Raw genomic sequence first — 17348 nt, 5'->3', positions numbered from 1 at the left:
CAAAGTTAATTAGGCTATTCTAGCATTAAATTTACAAGGGAAGATCCTAATTTTAATCTAACTGACTCATTTCTTTCTTACAAAGAAATGGTAGTCAATCAAATTTTTAATCAGGATCAGAAAAATTTAATTCAACAAATGCTTGGAATTACAGATGTAAGAAGATATATTTAAGCATTTAATAAAGAATTAGATATCCTAAGGCTCCATTTCATTTTTCTCTAGTTTCACAGTATGTAACACCAAATGGATACTTTTATACTCTCATACAGGAGGAATAACACACTTTTAGCTTCAGTGAGAATGGAATAGGTCGGTTCTCGTAAAATAGAGAGTAAATTTAACATGGTTGATAAAAACTAACGCATGTTGGACATGCTATCTAGGAACTAGGCTGTGCACTGTACATGTTATCTCATTTAATTCTCACAGATTCTCCACTTTAAAGAAATACTAATATATCCTCATTTTACAGGTATAGAATTGAGATTTCTTAGTGAATTTAAGTAACTTGTGCCAAGAGCAGTTAGCTGCCAGGAAGCCAGGACTGAAACCAGGTTAGGATGTCCACAGCCCAAGCTCTTACCCACTACCCTATACGTCTTGTGCGGAAAAGAAAAATAAGCTTCAGAGACTTAAGGTAAAAGGTGCTTATTCACAACCTAAACAAAGGCATCATCCAGAGCTACTCACATACTTAAACTCCAGCTTGGGTTTATTATTATATAAAAAGAAGAGGCATTAAGAAAGAAAATAATAAAAGAAAGTCAAGGAAATCAAAATGCCCATTTTTTCCATCACTGGCTATGTAAGCAATTGACAGGCTAATTTTAAAATTTTATTAATACACATACGTATAGGTAGGACCAAATCTATTCCACAGATATATATATACACATCCAGGTTACACAGAAACAGATCCTTAGCAACAATAAAAAAAATCAACTTCCAAAAGAAATAGCCTCATAACAGAAATTAGATAAAATTAGTGGCAGGGAAGGAACCTGCTACTGCAGACTGCTGTGTTTCAGAAGCACCGTAATACCTCAGTACGTGAGGCAACTCCATGCAGAAACAAGTTCCGAACTGTTTCTTGGTATGGCACTATAAAGATATTTTAGGACTGAAATTCATTCTTACTTGTAACTGTCATCCTCTGAATCTGATATTTCACTGTTGTTTTCATCAGCTACTTCAGAGGTGTCTAGTCCCATCAAGATTTTACTCACATCAGTTTTAAATACCTTCTCATACAACAATTCATAAAGGAGAGCTGCAAGTAACAAAAGAGAGACGTTACACAACATTAACTAATTTTATGTTCTAACGTAAAATTGAGATTGCTCAAGCTTCTACAGTCCTAACTAGACACCTGCAACATCCTATGGTCAATAACACAATTTAATCAAAAAACTACCTAGATAGAGAGCATCTACAATGTCTGTCTTTGCAGTGAATTACTTCCAAATCACTTACATAAGATACTGACATTTTTTAAGCTATAACACAAAAAAGGTATCACAACTGTGAAACAAGTATAATGCAATTAAATGTGCACACTGAGCAATGACTACATTTCATACACTGTGCCTAGCCTTTACACACCTTCATATTCAGTCCCAGCACAGTGAAGTGTTCTAACGGTACACATGAAAAAACTAAGGCGGGGGGAGGAGTAGCTGAGGGGTAGAATGTGGTCCTTAGCAGGCAGGAGGTCCGAGTTCAATCCCCCAGTCCCGCCTTAAAATAAATAAATTAAAGACCTAATCACCTCTCCCCACCCAAAAAAAAGAAGAAAAAAAAAAAAAAAAAAAAGAACTACAGACGTCACACAACCTGCCCAACCTTAAGAGGCTTGGATGGAAAACTTAAGGGCATGAAGAGTGTGAGAAAGAAGAGAACTTTTCATAAAGGACTAAAAAGAAACTGTTATAAAATGTGCTCTTATCACCCCCCACTGAAGCATATTTAGCCAACCTCTTTGCTTTAAAAAAGGGGAAAAAACCTCCAGAAAACACAGAAATATGTATTACCAAATATTCAAAAACACACTCCACCTGGAGTTTAGGACTCTCATTTAGTTTAAATTACAATGACCTTTACGAAAACAAGAATACTAAGAATTCACCCACCATGGTCCCCCAAGACACCCTCGTCTCACAGACCACCTTGCATCTACCCTGATATCATCCAAGCCGCAGGCACTGAGACGTGCAGGAGAGGTAGGCACCATGAGCTGTCCCTTCCAAAGCTGAAGTGTCCAGATTTTGAATAACTGAGAGAGGAGGACAGAGCCCCAGATTCAGACTGCTAGACTTTCCTATCCCAAAACAGATCAATCAGTTTAAAAATCTGCATTACACACAACTTCGCTGGTCACCCTAGCTGGAGAACAGAGGAAAAAGCTGTCACACGCCCAGCACCGCTGCTTTGCACGAGTGATGTGCACTTTATTGGAACAGATGATAAAGGAGCTGAAGTAAGAAGGTAGGAAGGACCTACCAGAGCAGTGATTCTCAACTGAGGATGAAAGGGGGATTTTACCCTCCCAGGAAATATTTGGCAAAATCTGGAGACATTTCTGGCCGTCACATGGGGGAGACAGTTACTGGCACCCACACAGCTGATACTACTAAACATCCTGCAATGCACAGAACCCCCCTCCCCAAAACAAGTAATTATCTGGCCCCAATGTCAACAGTGCCAAGGTTAAGAAACCCTGGTCTGGAGCCAAATATAACCAAATGCTTGATTTCCTCATTTAGATTTTTACATTATATGCTAACAGCTTTAAAAACACATATAAATCCTTATTACTAAAATTAATCACTGCAGAAAAAAAATAATATTGCATTTACAAGCCAAACTCTAAGCAACTAGCAGCTCCTTTTCTGCCTATTGAAACAAGTTTTTATTACAGTATTAACATTTCTGGTTAACCTAAGGTTCTCAGAAATATATTTTTATACAACAGAACAGTGTATTTGCCCTGACTTGTCTGCATTAAGACTATGTATTGCTTAGGGATAAAATGTCCTATACAAACAACAAGGGTAATACTTACACTGACACATGGCAGAGCTCTCTTTATACTTTATGGGATAGACAATATCATAATGATTTCCATTTGAAAAACACAGTAATACCTGAAAGGGAAAAATAAAAAACGCTTCTGAGCCCTTCACGTATGACATTTACGTAGAACTTCTATCTCCAGTATCTCTGAATTACTAGTAAATAATTTCCAAGTAGAAAGAGAGTATTTCAGAAGCTCCCATGTGGTACATCTATACGCTGAAATGTCACACAGCCATTACATCAAAAAGTTCTTAATGACTTGGGGAAATGCTTACGGGATCACAAATCACATACAATTTATGATAACAACATGATTTCAACTATTTAAAGACCAAGAGGTTAAAAGCCTGTAAGAAATCATTCCAAAACCTTATTAATGCTTACCTCGCTAAGAGGCAGAATCAAAAGTAAATTTTTTCTGCTTTACAGTTTTAAGTACCTTCTAAACAGTCAACTACTTATGCAAAGAGAAATGCACACTGATTTTGCTTAGATTATGTCATATTCCAAGAATTATACTGGAAAGGCCAGATCCAGAGCCAAGCACCTTGGAAACCCCCAAGTCCTTATAAAGGTATATTTCACTCAGTTCCCCTCCCCTCACCACCATTAGCATGGTGACAAGACACTTCAGCTTGGTCGGGATGATTCCAGCACAGCTCATTTAAATAAAGTTCTCTAACAGTGAATCAGGTTTCATTTTATTTGTCCCTTTCTAGACTTTCTGCTTTGTGACTCGGATTATCTTTATTATGGGAAACAGATCGCAACTACCGATCTATTAATTTCTGGGTACAATGACAGAACCTATTTTCACAAGTAATCTTACTATTTAATGTTTATACTGATCTAAGACAGTAACAGTCTAGTTAATCATGTACTACTACCTCAATTTTTTTCCTCTAGTAAAATGTTATGAGTTCAACAGTGACTTGTGGGGAAAATCAAATTCAAAATAATATAACTCAATGATGATTATCAGGAACTTAAAAAAACTCAAAAAGTAACTTTAAAAAATTCAAAGTCAAGTAAAAATTATAGCTCAGGCAGTCAAGGTAGCAACTGAGTGGTTCTTTTACTTAAATCTTTAAGAAACGCTTAGAAAAATTCTTACCTTTTCAGGAAAATTATTTTCAGTTACTTGTGAAGGAGAAACATTTGGTTCCCGATAAATTATAAAATCTTTCCTGAAAATAACATTTAGAAATTACTTCTGATGAAATGTGTTTCATGAATTGAGATTTCATGATTTCATTCTTTCACTCAAGAGCCTAGTGCACAACAAGCAATGTTCTAGGCCCTGGAAACAGAGCAGTAAACAAAAGACTGTGATGGAGTAACTAGGTTCTAACATACCTGCATAAACATATCCATTTAAAAAAAAATACTTTAAATATAATTTGCATATCTGTAACTGCAGCTGTAACTCTAAAAGTAGACCTCAAAATCACAGAAATTGTTAAGATAAAATCTATAAAGACATTTTGAAAAGAAAAAAATAAAGCATTCACCTGCTCCTCTACTGGGCAAAAGCAATGAAATTGGCACTCCGGTGTTTTGCCTCTGTCCTAGTGGCCACTCACTGCTACCAGCCCTGAGAAAGTGGGGAAGCGTTTCTCTGGGAGGCCGATAACTGATACAGTTCATAGGCTTGGAAAACTTTTGGAATATTCCATTCCAAAAATATTTTGAGAATTAAAATTCCTAAACACTGACATGTCTAAATGTCAAACTGATGCAATTAAAAAAACAAATCATCAAAAAAGATTCTCAAAATCAACAAAAACTGCTTTGCTACTTTAACAGTTTTAGTATAATGGAATCTGTTAATTTCCCACTGACTTCATTTTTGTTTGCCTATGTTATTACAGTGTTTACCTGTACATAAGAGAAAGGGCACTTATTTCCACTTGTCCAACCCATTCCTGTATTGAAGAAAAGAAGTTGGCACATAAGTCTCCTACTTTTTACAAAACCTTAATACATATCTTTATACAATATACCTAATGAACTAGAAAAGCTCATTAATATTATTAGTATTATGAATATTATAAAAGCATGTCTGTAAAACAGACAATAATATGTACTAAAAGGCAGCCCAACTACGGGGACGCCGTAAGAGTTTCTGCTCGCGTGGCAAGATGACGGAGTGGAACTTTTAAGCTGAGAACTTGCTGAAGGCAAGGGCTCTGTCTTCCAACCTAGCCGGACAGAGCCTGGCACATGGTACGTGCCCAGAAAATGGGATGATGAGCAGGAGCAGAACTCAGGAATCAGAAAGGATGGAAAAGGGCAGAAGGTCTCTTATCTTCAGCATGACTGAGCACAAAGAAAGCAGCGTCCCAGCAGTCACGGTACCGTGCAGTAGAAGTTCTAGTACTAAAGGAGCCATTTTAAGTCCTTCAACTTTTTAGAAGAAAATAGCCAGTATATATCAAAATTTTAAATCCCCATATACTCTTTGATCCAGCAATTCAACTTCTATTAAGTCTACCCTAAAGAAATTTTTCATATGTTCACAAGTGTACATAAACAAGAATGTTCACTGTAGCTATTTTTAATAGTTTAAAAAAATTTTTTAAAGAAAGCCCCAAGATTCCACCAATAGACAAGAAGTTATTAATTTATGGTTCATCCAAATTATGTACAGAAACACCACGCAATCATCAAAAAGAAGGTACACTCATGTGAACTGACTGGGAAGGATCACCCCAACTACTAAGGGAAAAAGACAGTCATAGTAAAATAACCCTGTTGTGCAAAACAAACAGGAAGGCACGTCCGATAGGTGTGCATACATGTGACAGGAGGCCTGCGAGGACATGTCCTGAACTGACAGCAGAGAGACAGGGACTACAAGATGAGGGAAAACGAAGGATTTTCACTCCTCATTCTGTGTTAAATTTTTTACCATGAGATCTACTCCTATACTACCCATGAAATCAGTAAAGACTTACTACCAAGAGTTGCTAAACATAACGAGCTATGATAAATGAATGCTGCCTCTTTCTCCCTGGAAGAAAAGAACTTTGAGACAAGGAAAAGGTTTTAGATAATGCTGTGATCTCTCAGAAAACAATCATCTTTCCTCCACAGACTTTGCATTTTAATAGTTCTTAAAAGTTGGCTCTGGTTTTCAAAATGAAATGGGTGCCATATATTAAAATAGATTTCTTAAAATAGGCCTCTGCCTAACAATCACGGCTTCTCATAAGCTGCTAAAAGTGACACCCTCTGGTATAGAGGAAATCCTCCCCTGAAATCAGTCTGCTTAGCTCGCGAACACAAGCTACATCCACTTTACAGAATGCATTACATCACTTGAAAAATGGAAAATTATTCTACAAGTGTCAACAAAATATTACCTCTCAAATAATGGACCTTTCTACAAGTATTTAAATCTTCAGAATAAACTCTGTTGTAGCCTGGTTAAGTGCAAAAGGGCCATTATAGTATCTTCTTGTCTTCTCTAACCAGGGTCAAAAATTTATAATTTTAAATTATTAAAAAAAAAACTATGTTCTACCATTGCCTTCCACCTTTAAGGCTGTAATTACTCAGCACTCTGTGTATGTTTGATCTACTTCCTTATTTTGGGTGAAAGAACAGCATTTCTGCAAAACCTGTTTTAACTAAAGAACTATATATACTACATCAAAAATGCTAATTTAAATGTTCTTAAACACTCATCAAAAGCAAAATGTGGTCCTCAAAAGACACTATTAAGAATATAAAAAGATACAAATTGGAACAAAATACTGGAAAACATATATATAATACAAAGTAAACTTGTAATTCAATAAAACAAACGTAACAAAAAAAAGGACAAAATCTCTGAATACACATTTCACCAACAAAGATATACGGATGGCAAATAAGCATATAACAAGATGCTGAACATTACTAGAGAAATAAGTTAAAAATCACAATGATATCCCACTACACAATCACTAACACAGCTACAACTTAAAAGGCTGACAATCCTGAGTGTTGATGAAGAAGTTGAGCAATTGGAATCCTCTTACGTTGCCGATGAGAATGCAAAATGGCACAGCCACTTTGGAAAACAGATTGGCAATTTCTTATTAAGTTAACATACATTTACCTTATGACCCAGCAATGCCACCTCTAGGTATTAATTCAAGCAAAAAGAAAACCTAAGTCCGCACAAAGACTTGCAAGCAAACGTTCTCAGCAGCTTTAGTCATAACTAGCCCCAAAATGGAAAGAATTTAAATATCCATCAGCTGGTAAATGGATAAACAAAATGTAGTCCATCCATACAACAAATCACTACTCAGTAATAAAAAGGAACAAACAACAAAATCACACAACAACATGGACGAATCTCAAAGTGTTTCCATTATGTTAAGTGAAAGAAGCAGATCATATCATCATTCCATTTGGGAGTCTAGAAAAGGCAAAAAAATAGCACATTAGTGGATGTGCAGGAGAGCCAGGGGTGTGGGGTGAAGCGCAAAAGGGCGTAAGAAACTCTTTGAGTGATAGAAATGTCCTATATGATGTTTGCGGTGCTGGTTACACAATTGTATCCATCTGTCAAATTTCATCAAATTATAAACTTAAAATTTTATTGTATATCAATTCTACCTCCATAAAGCTGACAAAAATATATTCTTGCAAAAAGTTTGAGGCATTTTTCAAAATGCTCCACTGGTATTTTTAAGTAAAAGGGTAAGGGGCTTTCTCTGAACTGGATGAAGCAATGGAGTTTATCAACTGTATTTCCCTTTTCATTTCATACATTCCATATATCAGGTAGAAAGAAACAAATGAAGACAAAAACATCTGTTGCTAATAACAAGGAACAAACGACTTTTCAGAAGGTTCCTAAAACATCTGGAGAAGGGTTGTGATCACACTGGGAAGGAGAGTGTCCAAAGAATAAGAAAATCCAGCTAGCCAGCACACTGGGAAGGAGACACCTGTCCCATGTGCTCAAAAACGGAAGCAACTTTCCCTGCCTCCTCTCCTGCAGACCCCCAAGTCAATCTCAGCTCAGGCCACAGCACCTCGTTTCCTCCTTCTGACCCCTCCCCTCTCCACTCCCACGATGTCTCTTCTATCCTTTCTCAGACCCTCACAGGCCAACAGCTTCAACTGCTGTGCAGAGATCACTATACAATAATATCCCGGGGTTTTTTTCTGATTAAAAATTAATAAATAGCCTTTGTCATTTCCTTCATCTTCTATAAAGGAAATAAAAATCACCAGTTATACTACTACCAAGAGGCAACATGCTGGCGTTTATCCTGTAACAGACAATGCGACACGGATTTAACATTCATTCAGCTCGCACCAACGGATCATCGATGAGGCACTCCAAATGGACAGGCAATGATGGGAAGTCCAAAAGCAGTAAAATATATAATCCTTGCCATCAAAGAGGCTTATAAATGAAGAGAAAAAAGCAAAAACTTCAGGAAAATGAATTTATGATCATTTTTTGAGGGCAAAACTCAGTTTTAAATTTTTTAAAATGTTGTCAGGAGTGGATTTAGAGAAAAGGCCTTCAGAGAGTATTTGTCTCCAAAACTGGAGTAATACTATACTTGTTCCTTTTTTTACACTTAATATAGTGTGCCCACTTTCCCATGTATTACACAATTTTTTTTAATGCCATTGAAATCGGTCTTTCTGCCTCTGGTCTCATCTACATCCAAACTATCTTTACACAAGTGTTGCATCCATCTATTCAGTCAGTCAACAAAGATGCCGGGCACTCTTCCCCATTCACAGCAGTGAAGAAAACATACTTACTTCCTTCCTGTCTCCAAAAACTTGAAGACTTCCCAATGCCAGATTCCCAGGCCCCAGGCACGGAGACTTTGGGTCTGGAACAGGGGCCAGGGACCTGCATTTCCCCTGATGCACACGGCCTGGAGGTCGCTCTGAGAGATGCTGGCCTGAAGCACAAGCTCCAAGCTGCTGAGCCGGGCCTGCAGCTCCCGGGCCTGGAGCGCCCCCATGGCTGGCCACAGCCGGCCCTCACACTCCTCCCCACCTCCCACCTGCCTGGGCTGCAGGCTGCTCACAGCTCCAAGTGCTTTCTGAGTCTGCCCTGTTCACAGTGTTCACTACCTGGCAACACCCTCCACCATGGGCATTTCCTACCCAGAATCTATTCAGAATTCGAATGCCCACTCACTCTCCAACTCCTGCTTTGCCTACCGAGCGGGAAGTAAAACTGAAATGCCTACAGCACCACGTCCACACTTCCGGTACACAGGCACTTTCTCCCCTGTAGTAGGTATTCTTCTCTACTGTAAGGGAACTCCTGCGAACAACATCCAAATCCCAGGCACCTCTGCATCCCGCGTGCCTGGCAATCTGGCCCACAACAAGCACCCAAACAGGAGTTAGAGAGTCAAACGGAGACACCAAACGTTGACTAAACGCCCTATTCCTATGTTATTATTCCCTCTTCCCTGACTCCTCCCCTCAGCTTCTTCCTTTGCTAGCGTCCTCTTAAACTGAACAGTGATGACCTCTGGGGATGATGGAACAGTCTACCTGGCATTCTGCAGGGCATTTCATTACATCTGGATTTTTACAGTAAGAATAGTTTTGTAAACAGGAAAAAAAAATTCTTCCCACTTGAAAATGACTGAGTGCGCTGGCAGCGGGACTGGGGCGAAGTGCTGTCCCTTCCTCCTCCTCACGCTGACCACAGGGCACGCAGCCTCCATGAGGAACCTGTCTTCTTAGCTGCCTAAGGAAGCATCAAGTATCGCGCCCCGTACACACACCCACACAGCACCCTGAAACCACCGGCAGTGTTATTTTTGGTCTTTTATGCTACAATCACACGCTGTCATGACAGGTAAAGACAGCACGACTCTCTCCTTTGGGAGGCAACATTCAGTGCACAGTACACAGCTCTGTCTTCTAATTAAATGCCGGATAAAATGTGCACCTAACAGAAAACGTTTATAAGGAATCCCCTCCATACCCTGTAATATTAAGTGCATGTTATAATGAACTTTGAATATATTATTTAAATATATAAAAAATAAATACACTAGAAGATGACTGCATACCTGTGGATTTTCCAAACGTTTTAAATACTCTTCAAATGACCCTTCTATAAACTGCAAAAAAAGAAAAAGTCTATTAAGAATACATAAAAGCAACAGTCAACCTCTTCACTGTGAATTACTGAGTTTTTTTACACAAACCTTGGATACACCAGTAATAGTTAATTATACATACACAAAATCTAATTATGCAAATATATACAAATCATCATAAAACATACAAAAGAATTTAAAGAAGGAAACACCGTCAGAAAGCATTTCCTGGACAGGATGTGGAGGCACACAGGGACAGCACAGCAGGAGGGGCAGGGAGAGCACTGTGCTGGGAGCACAGGAGCCGCCCGGCGAGCAGGAACAGGGCAAGCAGGTGGGGAGAGCACAATGAGGGAGGGACTCAACTGGGCACCTGTTTACGGAGGGCCTGGAGCCCAGGACTTTGATTGAGGGAGAAGGCAATTCAAGGTCACTTCAGGTGACACCATAAACAAATTACATGATAAAAGCAGTACTTAACTATGGTCACGGCCAATGCATAGGAGAGAATTAAACAAAGACAGGAATATTAGTTTACTAATAGATATAAATATTCACAGTCTCTTAGGTCAGTTACCCTAAAAACAAGGTTGAGAAGTAATAACACTAAAGATACTCTGAAGAATCAATGAGAGTTTTCCAATAGTGTGCTTCACTGTTACTTTAACGTAAAGATAAAAGTGAGTTTCTTCAAACTATGTAATAATGTTTTTTGCTTTTCTCCTAGCAGTTGCACTAATTTAATTGAGAAAGACATTTGTCTGAAGCACCAAATTCAACTTTATTTAAATTACAGTCCCAGTTAATTTAGCAAAGTGATACACTTAAAAACATTACAGTACACTCGCTGGTCTATAAAAATCTTTTAAATGCCCATGGATTTTTTTTTTTAAGACTGAGATATAATTCTTCTATATATCATATACTGTCAAATTTCCAAAAAGTATCCTAAGTTTCAACACATATTTATAAAAAAGTAGTCACACATTTTAAATATCCCACCAATCAGAGACTGTTCTATATCTAGTGATTGTTTGTAGACTTAAAGAAACAAAAACCCACAGAACCCATTTAAAGCTGGAAGAGACACAAGCCCGTATCCAATCTGAGACTGTCCTTTCTAATCAGAAAGTACCTACCTTAAGCCCTGACTAAGCACTGTCAGTAAGTAACCAGGCGCACCTCCTCTTCCTAGGAGGCCTTTCCCAATACCGGCCAACAGAAACTGTCAGAGGAATTCATTGTATGGAAAAGTGAAACCTTCCCCTTCGGAACTTTCAGCCTCCAATCATACCTCCCAAGATTGTAAAGGCCAAATAACACACACAAAGAACTTCACACAACGCCTGCGGGCACACAATCAGTGCTCAACCAGTATCAGCAATTTCCATTATTGCCAACAGAGTTTAACCTTTTGGCCAAAAATAACTCATTCACTTGTAATTTCTTCAAATACTTAAAAACCACTCTACTTCCCTGCTGTCTTCACCATCATACCATAACACTCTCTCATCTAGCCTTCACATTACCAGTTTTTTGTTGTTTTTTTTTTTTTAAGAAGAAAAGTTTTCAAATCTGATCAAGCAGGTAACTCTCCTTCTTGGAATGTATTACTGTGCATCTGATAACACGGCACCCAGAAAAATGTCACCAGTAGTAATATTTCGCTTAAATATAGGAACTCAAACCCAAGCGCGCATCTAAACTAAGAACTGTTTACCTACTAAGTCTTAGAATTGAGTTACATGCAAAGCATCTATGTTCCTTTGGCAGTCAACAGGGGAAAATTCCACTGAAAGTTGTCAGATGATGTAGGTCATAAAACCAATAATTAGTAAATCTTATAAGGTTTTCGATGTAAAATGAAAATAGGTCACTGTGGCATCTTATTTCATAGCCTACTACGTACTACTGAGGAAATTACAGCAAGTTGCTATTCCGTTAACTACTAATTAACTGCTACATTCTATTAACTACTAATCGTTAAAATTACAGTGTTCTGATATGCGATTCCCAATGATGAACCCTGAAAATTAAAAATCTATTAATCTGATAAAAATCAAAGGCTCAGCATTAGCTATGCTCAGCATGTTTTATATTCCAAGTCTGCAATTTTTAAAATTCATAGGCGGTCACCAATCACAGAATGCTGTTAACCACACACCCAATTCCCTGATCATGTCAGACAAAGCTCACTCTAAATACATACAGATCCTCCCCGAGTCATCCTTCCATCCTCCACTGCTCAGGGTCTGATCTGTTACAGAAGCTTTCTAAATGTCTGAATAAACAAACACCATAAAATGGCCTTTAAAAAAATCACAACTGAAAATAACTGGATTTGAATTCAGTAAAGCAGTTCTTTTTTATAAAGGTTGTCTTCATCAGCTACATTAAGATCCAACCTGTGAAATTCCCACTAGACCACTTCTAAAAAGTGAAACGTAAATTTAAGGCAAGACACCATTACATGTCTAAAATTACAAATTACCTCTTCAAATTTCTCTCGGTTCTCTCGGAGATAATGGATACAGGCCATCCGGACTTCAACGTGGCGAGACTGAGAGTGCAGCACCTGCAGAGGAAGAGGCACACACCACTGAGCACCTGAGATTCAAGTCCTGCCGGCAGGCCTCCTCTCACCCAGCGCGACCTCAGGACCAACAGGCACCAGCCTCCACCTCCCCTACTCTGAGTTCTAGCTCGTGACTCATTCCCACCTCTTCCCCAAACACATACGCATACAACAGGAGCACTTCATAAGCCAGGTGTCATCCTACCAAGAGCTCAATACCACTTCCCTTTAGGTCACTGAAATCACTCCTTTGAGGAAATCTTTGTAAACTTAAGACACTCCTCTCTCGGCCAGCTCTCTACTATAACTGCTCTTCACGAAGAAGGGCTAACAGAATTCCTGCTACTCGGGGCTTAGCTTCATCCTATGCTTGTTGGTAAGGAGAACAAATAGGCAACTTCAACAAAAATCCCCGTTTTAAGAAGCTTTAAGTCCATAAGAGATAAATTTCTTTTTCCCAGTAGTCTTGAATGAGTTGCCTCATATATAAATTCAAGTCCATTGTGGTTTCAGAGAAACTAAGGCACTCATTCCTAAATCCTTAGCTGTCAGGCTTACATGATTCCTGGAAGAACACGCAGCGAGTAGCACACAGGATGCAAATGTGCCCCTGTGTGCTGTCGTCCAGCAGCCTTGAAATTTGCTCTTAAGCCCCAAATCTTACAGCACCACCTGAAAGAAGTAAGCCACACTACAAAGATGATCCAAATCCTCTCACTATGTAGCCTCTGTATTCTTCTGTTAAACAACCAGTTCAACGAAAGGATAACCTACTAGTATTTTGTCTTACTAAAATTCTAAGGCTTTGGTTTAAAACCAACTAATATCATCAAATGGTTAGGAACCTCTTGGCTAGTCTCCAATACTACCATACGTTTAACTACCATACTCAAAATTTTTTCCTATTACTAAGTGTCTCAAACGAAGGTGCTCCTGGTACCCTACAAGGTTAAGGTACGGGCAAAAAAAAAAAAAAAAAAACACTGACACTTAAAATAACCATTATCTCAAACTACTATCAAGGCCTCTTGAGAATCTACTACAAAGAAGCTTTAAGAGCTGCAGCTCCAATTCAGTGATTCTCCCTTATGTTCAGGATGAGCAGAGAATTCAAGACAAGGGAAGCTCCAGCTAGCTGCACATTTTACAGGGCTTTGTGGATAGCAGCCAAAGCTCATTTATACCCACAAAACCAGAGGCAGAACTGTCTGGACGGCTAGTACGTCCCTTTACGTTGAGATACACTGAAGATGCACTAGCTGAGGTTAGCAATGAGTCACTTTCCAGTACACCAGCTGGAATTCAGCTTAAAGAACATAAACATTGCGTCTTAGGAACTACTAAAAAGCATCCTTACCTATTCTAAGCTTCCAGCACTGGAAGGACTACATATGTAAAAATAGCCATCATACATTTTTTTTTTTTTGCCAATTCAACAAACGACATTCAGCAACACTCCTTTCACAGAAGCTTTGTTAGACACGACTGTGAATCAAGGTATTAGTCTGAGTAAACCACAGTGTCATCTGATAGGGCCTTCCTGCCATTAGTAAAGAGAAGCTAGTCTTAAAGCCATTTACCTAGCAACAGGTGGCAGACATAAGTGAGTAAAGCTTATTTTCCATCAAAAACAATGGCAGGCATATCTCTTGCTTTCTCTCCTCTTTTAACAAAGATTTTATTAGCACATGAAATCTGAACCTGTTACTCAGAAGCAAAACTCTCAGCAATCTGCATCAAGCGTGGGGTGCCGGGGCTTTACTGTAAGCCAAGCACTGTTAAGAGAAGCAAAGTTAAATGACAACTGTTTAAAAAGCATAATGTTGTGCAGGTTCAGGGACATTCAGGAAGAATTCAAATGGCATGACAAATATCTTTGCAAATTACTGTATACGTGAAGATAAGCTAGAAATAGGAGGCTCTCCAGTCTTAGGACAGACAGTGATAAACACTGAGAAAGGCTGAGACACTGCTTTAGCAAGTCCTCTCAGAGCGCCCTATTTTTAGCTCCATGGCCACAGAGCTGATTCAGGTCAGGCCTCCTGCAGGCCCAAGTCCAGAAGTGTAAAAAGGGAAGGGCCTATCTAAATCGGGTAATTTGGAGGGAGACACTTCTCCTAATTCAAGACTCTCCCCTCAAAGACTGCCATTTAGATTACTTACCCTGACTCCTTGTTAGAAGTGATAAATTACTTAGATATAATTGGAGAAATCGTACACCAAAAAAGTCAATCCTCTGTACGTATTTTTAAAGGGCAGCCTGAGGCTGCTGTTACTCCCCTCCCCTTGCCCCCTCCCCCAACACACACACTGCCTTTGGCCATGAAGGCTACATCTTTAGTCCATGTCTCCTGAAGAACTGAGCTTCCCCCAAAATTCATGGTATTAAGCTTTCTAAAAGCTCAGTATACCCTAAGTCGAGTCACGTATTTGGAAGGGACAGTCCCTTATGCCTGACTTAAATCCCATCACAATAATATACAATAAAATGTGTTAGCTGATGTTAGCGATGAGTTTAGTGTAATCAGCCAGCTTGTGTTCCTTTCTACTTAAAAATAGAGAGATTCTGTATAATCAAATTTGCCAATTATCTATGGCATGTAGTACTGAAACCAGACACACCTTTCTGCTTCAGCACAAACTAGGATGTGGATGATCCAACTCCAAATATGCACCATAGTTGCCTTATTTCTCTTGGTTTCCACCTGCTTCCCTACCAGACTCTTCCTAGAGCTAACTATGTGTAAATAGAGGCTGAACTCACTTCTACCTCTTCCCTCTGCTTCTGGAGGTGCCGAGAGGTCCAGGGATGTGGAAAACAGAGATGTGGAAAACTCCATAATGGGACTATTACTAATAGTAAAGACAAGTGCTCTGTGTATGTGTGGACATACCCCACAGCAACGTTAGAACAACCTAAATTTCTAAAAAGAGAAAACTAATGAACTGAAAGACACAGTTAGATCTGAGGAGCATTGCGAAGAATGTCTGAATGACAATGCCTGCAATAAAATGCACAGGTGTGGACCAGTTAAATCAATTTCTTGTTTTTTCTTTAAAAAAAAGAAAAAGAAAAGCATCTTATGCTCTGGATGTGAAAACGAGGGCCTTTAAAAAACAAATAGCTGGCCTTTTTGTGCTGAAAACAATGCGAATAGAATAATCTATAGATGTTAGTTAAACATTCACTCACAAATAGGAATTTTGCAAGCTACTTAGCATTCAAAAAAGGTGACAGAAAGACAAACAGAAAAACTCCAAGGAGGCGAGGAAGGAGGGGCGGATCTTAGGCCAAAGGAAAGCAACCTGCGAACGGTAGGAAACACACCAAGGCAGTAATGTGAAACTTCTGTCCAACTATTTCAACAGCTATTTTTCAATATAGGATCGGTTTTGGTGGCTGCATACCTACCAACTACACAGTGTTATATAATACATAATAAGCTCTCTTACCAAAAAAAAAAAAAAATCAGAAATACCCTCCCAAAAACTTTGTTAAAAGTGATTTTGTCCAGGGCCTAAAGAACCCCAGGTATATCCTTCCTACTAGCAACAACAAAACACTTTTTTAAGTCAAATATTTACAGTATACCTACAAAGCCTTGCAGAGCATTTAAAAGAAAAAAAGTGTGAAATCAACTCAAAGACAATTATTTTAAAACACACTATATTTTCAAAAGGCTGGCTTTCCCAAACTGCACATTTTCCCCCTCCTGATTCAGGTGGACATCGGCGGGACGGCTACCCCACATTCCAAAGTCCGGTAAGAGGAAAAAATCATGTTCCACGAGTCAAGCCCGGTGCACCACCTCCTCTAGTAAACATTTGGTTTACTGGTGTGAACGCTGTGCTTAAAAAACCAAGAGAGGATGAATGCGGAACAGGAGGAGGAAACAGCATTTCGCCAAGTCCCCAGCCATCAAGCAGGCTTCTCGGCAGGCCTCGCGGGCTGTCCTCCACTCGTCACCTCTTCACCAGGAGGGCCGACACCCGGTTCATGCACAGGTTTTTAAGTTTCGATTTAGAGCTACCAGACCCTGGGTAGCGTCCCGTTCCGGCGTGACAATGGGCCGCTGTGACGACAGCGGGGCCACGCGCAGCCCGGGACGTGGGCGGCCCGGCCGGCCGCCGCTTCCCACCCGGCCCCGCCGCCTCCCCCCGTCCCCCGCCCCATTACCTGCTCCGCCACGGCCCGGAACAGGCACGACCCGTCCTTGGCGACCAGTTTCCGATACAAGCCCAGTTTCCGCAGATAGGCGTCCATGGGCGTCGCGTCCTCGCGGGGCCCCGCGCCGCCCTGGTCGCCGCCGTCGGGGGCGCCGACGGCCGCCTCCATGTTGCCGGTCGCGCTGCAGGCCCGGCGTGGCGCGGGCTAGCCCCACATGGCCTCGCCGCCGGCTCCTCGACGCCCCGGCCTGGGACGGGCGGCGGCTCGGGCGGCGGCTCGGGCGCGGCGGACGGCAGGCGGCGGCGGCGGCGGCGGCCCGAGGCAGCGGTCCGCGCGCATAGGGGAACCCTGCCTAGTGCATGGCCGTGCGCACGCGGCCGCCTCCCGAGGGACCACGCGCCCAGGGGCGCCGAGGGGAAAATTCACGGAAACCCGA

General features: G+C 40.3%; 1 protein-coding gene across 3 annotated transcripts in view; it reads right to left on the bottom strand.

Annotated features, from left to right (window-relative positions):
- OTUD4 (OTU deubiquitinase 4) overlaps positions 1 to 17080 on the bottom strand; it is a 38993-nt gene extending 21913 nt beyond the window's left edge. For 2 of the 3 annotated variants that reach the window (XM_074377832.1, XM_074377833.1), the window contains exons 1-7: positions 16922 to 17080; positions 12661 to 12744; positions 10140 to 10190; positions 4957 to 5003; positions 4193 to 4265; positions 3065 to 3146; positions 1141 to 1273 (exon numbers count right to left, since the gene is read on the bottom strand). In XM_074377832.1, coding sequence (XP_074233933.1) covers positions 1141 to 1273; positions 3065 to 3146; positions 4193 to 4265; positions 4957 to 5003; positions 10140 to 10190; positions 12661 to 12744; positions 16922 to 17080 — 629 coding nt within the window. Of the gene's footprint in view, positions 1 to 1140; positions 1274 to 3064; positions 3147 to 4192; positions 4266 to 4956; positions 5004 to 10139; positions 10191 to 12660; positions 12745 to 16921 lie in introns of those variants that run through there. The other variant, XM_074377834.1, reaches the window with a different exon arrangement.
- Positions 17081 to 17348: the final 268 nt, after the last annotated feature.

This window comes from Camelus bactrianus, chromosome 2 (assembly GCF_048773025.1).
Source record: "Camelus bactrianus isolate YW-2024 breed Bactrian camel chromosome 2, ASM4877302v1, whole genome shotgun sequence".
Lineage (NCBI taxonomy): Eukaryota > Metazoa > Chordata > Mammalia > Artiodactyla > Camelidae > Camelus > Camelus bactrianus.
Note: the sequence above shows the minus strand (reverse complement) of the source record. Positions and strands in the feature narration are given on the sequence as shown.